At 37.6% G+C, this 8827-nt stretch overlaps 1 protein-coding gene across 1 annotated transcript; it reads left to right on the top strand.

The window, feature by feature from the left end:
* Positions 1-412: 412 nt before the first annotated feature.
* On the top strand, positions 413-8497 carry ppp4cb (protein phosphatase 4, catalytic subunit b). The gene is made up of 9 exons (XM_082152190.1): positions 413-570; positions 2778-3057; positions 3152-3203; positions 3687-3737; positions 5028-5129; positions 5230-5403; positions 5535-5661; positions 5745-5934; positions 7613-8497. The coding sequence occupies exons 2-9, from the start codon at positions 2960-2962 to the stop codon at positions 7740-7742; spliced, it is 924 nt and encodes a 307-aa protein (XP_082008316.1). The 5' UTR covers positions 413-570; positions 2778-2959; the 3' UTR covers positions 7743-8497.
* Positions 8498-8827: the final 330 nt, after the last annotated feature.

Raw genomic sequence — 8827 nt, 5'->3', positions numbered from 1 at the left:
AGAGAGTCATTAGCTGTAATATGTAAGTACGCCACTAGAGCGCAGCAGAGAGTCATTAGCTGTAATATGTAAGTACGCCACTAGAGCGACGCAGAGAGTCATTAACTGTAATATAGTAAGTACACCACTAGAGCGCAGCAGAGAGTCATTAGCTGTAATATGTAAGTACGCCACTAGAGCGCAGCAGAGAGTCATTAGCTGTAATATGTAAGTACGCCACTAGAGCGCAGCAGAGAGTCATTAGATGTAATATGTAAGTACGCCACTAGAGCGCAGCAGAGAGTCATTAGCTGTAATATGTAAGTACGCCACTAGAGCGCAGCAGAGAGTCATTAGCTGTAATATAGTACGCCACTAGAAGGCAGCAGAGAGTCATTAGCTGTAATATATGTAAGTACGCCACTAGGAGCAGCAGACGTCACATATGTGTGGCTTTCCAAAAGGGAGGCGCTTGACGCCGGGTGGTGGAAGAAAAAGACCGACGAGCCGGGTGGAAGCCCTAAAAAGCGAACTGACGTTATATTCCTTTGATTGCTCTATTTTTTACAGGTCTGTTCGGAGTGATTAAAGGTAGGTCCCACTCGTATATTTCTTGAACTCTGTTGTGGTTTAAGCGGTAAAGAAGCATACGCTGGCCGTGTATTTGAGCAGATGTCTAGGCAGATGAGCTCATTTTCTCAGGCCTTTAACGTTAACGTTAGCTGCTCAGGCTAGTTAGCTCAGCTAATTCCGGATTGATTCGCCTGCTGCTGGAAACTGAGGTCGAGTTTGACATTAGAACATCGTGATGACTTATAATTATCGGTGGTGTGTTTATCATATTTGTTTAGAGGTTATTTAATTAATCAGGGAGTTTTCAGGAAAGTTGTGCCAGTCTAATTCACCGTCACATTGGGTAAGCGAACCAAGCCAAGTAACGTTAGTTATTACATGTTATGTAAGTTAGACTCTATAATAATTTTGACAACGTATAGGAAGAGAAATTCTTTCGATTTTTAAAATGATGTTTCTGCTTTTATTTTAAACGGAGCTGTGGTGGTAACTTAACGCTCGGCTAAATTAGAAACCAAATTGAACTGTCATCCTATTGAGATTTGAATGTAACGTTAACGTTACCCGTTTTAGATTAGTTTTAGTCGTTTGACTTTTATATTAAGGTCGTGTATGACTGAAACGAAAACTTGTTTAACTTGAGTTGTGCTGCATAGTCAGCAGGTTCTTCACCAAAGGCCATTGACCTCATTCGCTAATAATTGTTCCTCTCATGACGTTGTTCATTACGATGATTACTGCCATACAATATTCAGATTTTACATCCTCATTAAACATTTGTAACTGTTTTCAGAAAGCCTAAAATGACTGTAAACAGCGTTTTGTTGGCCTCTCTTCTTCATGACGTCATACTGTGACGTCATTTGCGTTGACTAATGTTGTTTTATTACTCGCGGTTAGAAGCCAATTAAAGCTAAAACAAGTGTGCAATTTCTGCGTCACTACTATCAGTCACCACACGGAATGGCAAAATAACTAGACTGGTTTTCAAACAGTCCCCCCGTTTGCTATTGGTCGAACAAACAAGTTAGTCCCGCCTCCAACGCACGCGATTGGTTTAAGCAATAGATCGCAACAGTTAAAATGTGATCTACGAGTTTGTTAATGAATGGTGTAGCTTGTGTTGAAGGCGTCAGTGCGCATTATTTCAACATGGGTTTTTTTAATAATAATTTTTTGACAGCAGAATTAAATCCCACCCTCGGGCATAAATCCCTTAATCAACCAATAGGCTGTATATTAGAGAAATGACGAGCACAATGGTTAGAATGTCAAAATTAATTGAAATTATTTGAAATAAATTCTGTGGTTGGGAAAAGATGTCTACCCTTTTAAATCAAGACACGACCAAGGTGTGGGATAGGTCATACTCCACTGACCCATTGGCATTTATTGAAGGGTGAAGAAGCACCAAAATGTCAAGACTGTAGTTAGTACCAGCAACTTGTCTATAAAACGTATACTTTTGGACTGCCACATTTTTTATGTTATGAGACGGCGCTTTTTATCAGGACAAACTTTTAAGGACTTGTTTATGGATCCAGAAAAACTTTTAGGCTACAATTTTTTGCACGAGTACATCTAAAAGAATATTTTATAGAATTGTATGTACTTATGTTTGTTTGTTTTTTGTCTTAGTTGAATTTGATACAATTGTTGTTTTCAGTATGCTGTATATATGACATTATGTTGTTAAATGTTTAATATGTAATGTAATAGCTGGTGATATGGCAATAAACTCAAATGCTACTACATGACAGCAGAATTTCTGGTAAAAACTACATTACCCATGATTCTGCAAAAAAAAAAAAAAAGTTTCAATAAACACAACCAACATCTTTAAATCAATAGTTTTATATTTGTATTATATTGTCATTTGCCTTGCTTCATGGTATTGTAGTTCTTTCCCCTCGTTAAATCCATTAAGTTCACTGTCTTCCAATTTTCAACAAAAAAAATGTGCTTCAAATCAAAGTTTATAATGTTGAGATCCTCCTCGTAGCTGGTTGGTTTGGTTCATGGGTTACAACTTCTATACTTCTGAAACCAAGCCCATTGAAAAAGCTTCTAGTGCTGTTTTAATATTGTTAAATTGTCACAGATCTACACGATTCTTTGAATTAACTTCATCACTACATCAGTCTTTTCATCACTGGAATAAGAGAAATATATAGTATAGTTAAATTGACCATATTAGTTTTTTCTGTTTTCTTTACTCCTTACAGGTTGCTGTGCCCAGATTGGCCCCTCCACCTCTCCACGTCTCTTCATCTGGTGTGTGTGTGTGTGTGTCTGTTTGCATGTGTCTGTGTTTGGATTGCACAGAGAGACACTGTTAGTCTTACAGTAGCTGTATTCACGGGTTTCGTGTGAGGGGGAAACAGCTAGACGGTCTCGGCGATCCACCATGGGTGACATGAGTGATCTGGACAGACAGATCGACCAGCTGAGGAGGTGTGAGCTCATCAAGGAAAATGAGGTCAAAGCCCTGTGTGCCAAAGCCAGGTGATTACAACCAGTAGAAAACAAATCAGTCGCTTTAAAAAGCATTTTAATGTTGATCATAAGCTCATACAACACCAATGTGTGTGTGTTCCAGAGAGATTCTTGTAGAAGAGAGTAACGTACAGAGGGTGGACTCGCCTGTAACAGTGAGTATCTGCAAACGGTGCTTAGAGGAGCTTCCGGTAACACTTTACAGCAGGTTTCCTTTTGTTAACATTATTTAACTACATTAGTTAACATTAACTAACAATGAAACCTACTTCTAAGGCATTTATCAACATTTAATGTTAATTTCAACACTTACTAATACATTATAAAAATCTAAAGGTTTGATACGGTCACATGCCTATAACAAATATATTGCTCATAGTTAATGTTAGTTGACGCATTAACTAATGGGACCTAATTGTAGTTATCAAGCTTTCTTCTGCAAAACTCAAAAGAAGATATTTTGAGTAATGTTAGTAACCTAACTGTTTTGGTGACTATTGACTTCCACAAAACAAACACAGAGATATTTCTCAAAATATCTTCTTTAATGTTTCGCACAAGAAAGCATGTAATTTCTTCAAGATTAAAAATGGTTTGATCATGTAAATGAGAAGTAAAAAGCGCTTTCTTGTCTTCAGGTGTGTGGTGACATCCATGGGCAGTTTTATGACCTGAAAGAATTGTTTAGGGTAAGTTATTTTTCATGAAAAGTAAATACAAACTGGTAAAGCGGTGCATGGAAAGGATTTCTTGTATAATGAGCAGTGCTTCACAACGAATGTCAAGTCAGTATTATTTGCAGAGCGCTTTGGCAATTCACATTATTTGAAAGCAGCTTTACAGGAAATCCTGGTGTTATTGTTTATAATGAGTTGTGTTGATTTAGCAGATTAGAGTTGGGTGATTAATATAGTTCTAAAGTTCCCTATTCCAGTCCTCAAGTCTCCTGAGATCTGACAGATCATCAGCTTGTTAAACGAGAGCTCTGTGAACCGGGTGCGTTCCAATTGACAGGGTCCCTATGAAGTGTTCACTGTTCCCTACTCCCTAAGCACGATATATCTGTTAAAGTTCACGTCACTTGACAAAATGCGTTATTCGCAACGCCCTGCAATGTCATCAAACACCGACGAAACTCAAGTCACGCAACTATGGCTGCGTCCAAATCTTTAAAATGCTGCTTTCTGAGGATGCATTCCAAGGTCGGAAGACATCAAGACGCGTTTGAATCCAGTGTTAGCTACTCTTCCTGCCTCCTGAGATTCCTTCATCTGATGGATTTTTGAAGGCAGCAGAGATGTATCCTTCGCTGTCTTTGATATCCCACAATCCTGTGCGTTCCATTCTGTGACAGTTGAGCTAGAAAAATAAAGATGGCGTCTGAAACGCTGCCTTCGGTTTCCACTGAAATTACCCGGAACAATTTGTCCCAGGACCTTTTTTTCCCCCAGACCTGTTGCTGTCTGCGTTTCCACCGCGGTCTAAAGTACCGTGAAGATTAGGCAAATAGTCCGGTGACGTAGGACTGTGCGCGACTTTACAGTTCCCACTGGATTTCATCCTCTGAATTTAAGCTTAATAAAGCCTGAACCTCGTCGTCGGTCCATCGGTCATATTTTTTAAACTCCATTGTTGATTCGAATAGCAAACAACTGTTAATGCAGACATCGCAACAGATGAAATGCTGCGTGGACTCAACCAGTCAAAATGCGGCATGAACTCAACCAATCAGCATGTTCAGCGCCCAAGTCCCACCCCTGACAGCTCCTGAACTTTGAAAAGTACTACAAGTTGTTGTGTAAATGTACCCTTAGTTGGAATCAAACCAGTGGTGCAGTTATTTACTTAAATACATGCTAGATGTGTTATTGAGCTGCATATTTAGGAAACAAGCGTACTGGTTATTTAACTGGAATATACTGACTAATCTATTAGTAATTGATTAATAAATTAGTGTTTAAAAATCTGTTCTCCTTCAGGTGGGAGGCGATGTTCCAGAAACAAACTACCTCTTCATGGGAGATTTTGTGGACAGAGGGTTTTACAGTGTCGAGACCTTTCTGCTGCTTCTTGCCCTCAAGGTACTGTCATTGTGTTATTCATAGGACGTCTGTAATGACATGTGACGCTTGTCGTTGTTATAATTGGACATAATTAATGTATGGTAATGGCTCCTCGCAGGTGCGTTATCCAGACAGAATCACCCTGATTCGGGGAAATCACGAGTCCAGACAGATCACGCAGGTGTACGGCTTTTACGATGAGTGTTTGAGAAAATACGGCTCGGTCACGGTATGGCGGTACTGCACAGAGATCTTCGACTACCTGTCCCTTTCCGCCATCATTGATGGAAAAGTGAGTCTTTTTGTTTGTTAGTTAAAGGGATAGTTCAACCAAAAAATTAAAATTTAATTGAATTTTTTGGGTAAACTAGCCCTTTATCTCTTGTTTCCTCAACACTGGCCTGACTTGGATTTGTTTTTCAGATCTTCTGTGTACACGGAGGCCTGTCGCCCTCAATCCAGACTCTGGACCAGATCAGAACCATCGACAGGAAACAGGAAGTGCCTCATGACGGGCCCATGTGTGATCTTTTGTGGTCTGATCCTGAAGGTAATTCTGATTTCTGGAATGCCACAGATATGTTCTTCATCATCAGCATCTCATTATATGAACGTGTCCCCTGTCTGACTCAGACACCACCGGCTGGGGCGTTAGTCCGCGAGGTGCTGGATATCTGTTCGGCAGTGACGTCGTGGCCCAGTTCAACGCCGCTAACGACATCGACATGATTTGCAGGGCGCACCAGCTTGTCATGGAAGGTTACAAGTGGCACTTCAACGAGACTGTCCTCACTGTGTGGTCCGCTCCGAATTACTGCTACAGGTGGGTTTGTGTCACAGCTGCTGAGTTACGAGATGGGTCCATGTAGAGGAAGAAAAGTATAGTCATTGTTATCGGAACTATCGTTTATTTTTAGTATCTAAGTTACCATTATAGTGTTTATTGATATTTTGAATTAGTTTTTATTTAATATTTTTATTTTAAAGTTTTACTAATTAAAAAAAAAAAAAAATTTATGTCTTCATTTTATTTTATTTTTTTATTTTTTTTGTACATCAAGTTAAACTAACTGAAAATGAGAAACATTTCCTTGGCAACTTGCTGAAAGTCTTTTTTATTTTTACTGTATTTAAATGTTAACTTTTATTTTATTGCAAAAAAATAGTTTTTTTAGTTTTTAATTCATTAATTTTTGTTTTATTTTTTTCTAATGTCTTTTTCGCTATAGTTTGATTTTTGTTTTATTGACTTTTTTAGTACATAAGTGAAATCCTTGAAAATAAGTAATGTTTTTGAGTAGGTTTCTTTCAATGTTTTTTGTGGTTTTATTTTTTATTTTAACAGTTTTTGTTTTGTTATTTTGTCTTTTTTTTATGTATGTTTGTACATCAAGTTAAACTAAAATGAAGATGAGTAATGTTATAGCTGAAATAAAACATGTTTTCTATATTTTATTTCAGTTACAAACAATAAACATCAATTATTTTAAATCTAGACTACATTAGGGATGCAGCGATTAACCGATTTCACTATTAACCGTGATTTTAAAATGTCACGGTTAATTAATCGTAAAGGCTCCACCTTTACGTGTGTTTCTGTTGCACGGAACGGAACTGTTGCAACTTGCACAAAATAAAAACAAACTTGTGCCGTGTTTCTCAGACACGGAGGCTTCTACTGTACACACTCGATTAACTATGGCAGAGGGACCAAACAGCGAAACTTTATTTCCACCAACGAAACGCCTGAAGTCGTCAGTCTATGTTCTAGCTGAGCCCCCAGAGTCAGTTTAAGGCCACCCTTATTTTAGAACATACTATTTCCATGTCGAAGCGTCATGAAGCCACACATGTGTATCGCATTTGTTTTTCCTTGTTTATTCAAAATATTTACAAACTTGTTTACTATATCATGAATTATGATATATTCCGATTGTCATATTTGTGGAACTGTATGTTTTGTCGTTTAAACACCTTTATAATGACACCTTAATAATGTTAGTTGATATAAAGCGTGATGAGTTTGCTCCACAATTCAGAGGATCTGACGGATTTACATCGTGAAAACTCATCCATTTTTCCTGAAATGCATAACAATAAGTGGCCAGTGAACATGGGAGAAGAATAAACTTTGTTTCATACACAATGTGCATCTGATATGAATAAAACACAACGTCAAATTATAATTGAAAGGATTATTATTGCAGCTTCCACAGACATCAGTGTTTGGAATTTGAATTAAACTATAAATGTCTTCTTTTTTCTTTAATATAGTTCTTCATTTAAATCTCTGAAACATTATGTGGCTAAAAACACTGAATAGTTGTGATGTATGAAAAGCACTGAGCACGTCCGTCTCTGGCTCAGTGCCAGCAAACGTAAGGCTGTAAGAGCGTGCCTCTTTGCTGTAAGAGGTATTATTAAGAAAAACAACGAATAATTCACAAAAAATATTATTGGTAATTATTTAACATAGTGATGTCCCCTTTTCTTTGTCACAGATGTGGCAATGTGGCGGCAATCTTGGAGCTTGACGAGCACCTGCAGAAAGAATTCATCATATTCGAAGCTGCTCCACAAGAAACGAGAGGCATTCCCTCCAAAAAGCCAGTTGCTGACTACTTCCTGTGAGCTTCCTGTGTCCTTAGGATGCAAGCACTCTCAACAGGAAGTGGTGCCCTGTGTGTACTTGTGTTTCTCTTTCTGTTTCCCTTTCCCTGCCCAACTGTCTTAATTGTGCTTCTTTTTTCTTTTTTTTTTACTTTCTCTATAATATTCCGTTTCTTTTTCTACTTTCCATCCACTTTCACATTCTTCAACTTTGCCATCAAGACACACATTGGCATTTTATTCTCACCCACTGCTGTGAAATCTCTTGCTCTCAGACTCATTGTATGCTGTAGATGTAGACGTTTATTATGTATGTGTATAGCAGTAAGGGAAGGTGGCGTTTCACGTGTTCCTCAGAAAGCTGCGTTTTGAAACGGCAGGTTAAAACAGGTTGATGGACATTTTTACTTTTTATTCATTTTCTTCCTGTACGTTCTCTTCTCACACAAGTTGTAAATGTGTAAGAGAATGGGTATGACACATTTCCTACTTTGATTATAGTTTACAGTTATCTGTTTTCACCGAGTCATCACAGTTTCACAGCTTTTGAGTTTTGTGAAGGAAACGACTACAGTTGCTGAGCTCCCAACACTGCAGTAAGATATACATATAAATATATATGGACATTAACTACACTGGAAAACATGAACACGACACACACACAAACCAAACTGGATTTAGAAAATTTGCTTTTCCCCTCTTGACTGTTTTCTCTATAGGACTTATTGTTGATTTTTATTTTTAATTTGTGAAAATAAAATGTACTTTTGTATGAATTTAAGATGTGATTTTTCTGGTTTTCCCCATCAGTTTGTCAGATGTTCTGCCTGATCAACTCCACTTATTTCATCCACTCTATCAAATATTCTTCTAATTGAAAATTGGAGTTACACAATGTGTGTAAACATTTTTTAGTTTTAGATCACTTTGGGACACAACTTCAGCAAAAGTGACAAGTTATTTTAAAACGGTTTCTGTGTTATTCTGCTATTAGTTAATGAACCTTAAAGATGATATATAGTTTATGCATTTGTGTAGCATATTCAATACTATTTTTCAAAAGTTTGAGATTGGTAAAAATTTAAGTAATACTTACTTTTAATCAG

Source organism: Leuciscus leuciscus (assembly GCF_965113295.1).
Source record: "Leuciscus leuciscus genome assembly, chromosome: 21".
Taxonomy (NCBI): Eukaryota; Metazoa; Chordata; class Actinopteri; order Cypriniformes; family Leuciscidae; genus Leuciscus; species Leuciscus leuciscus.
Note: the sequence above shows the minus strand (reverse complement) of the source record. Positions and strands in the feature narration are given on the sequence as shown.

What these genes read in the sequence shown, in the direction of transcription:
- ppp4cb (XM_082152190.1), top strand. Translation starts at nt 2,960, where the DNA reads ATGGGTGACATGAGTGATCTGGACAGACAGATCGACCAGCTGAGGAGG. An exon ending in GGGTGGACTCGCCTGTAACA is followed by an intron (nt 3,204 to 3,686) that starts GTGAGTATCTGC and finishes TCTTGTCTTCAG; the next exon opens with GTGTGTGGTGACATCCATGG. An exon ending in GCTCCGAATTACTGCTACAG is followed by an intron (nt 5,935 to 7,612) that starts GTGGGTTTGTGT and finishes TCTTTGTCACAG; the next exon opens with ATGTGGCAATGTGGCGGCAA.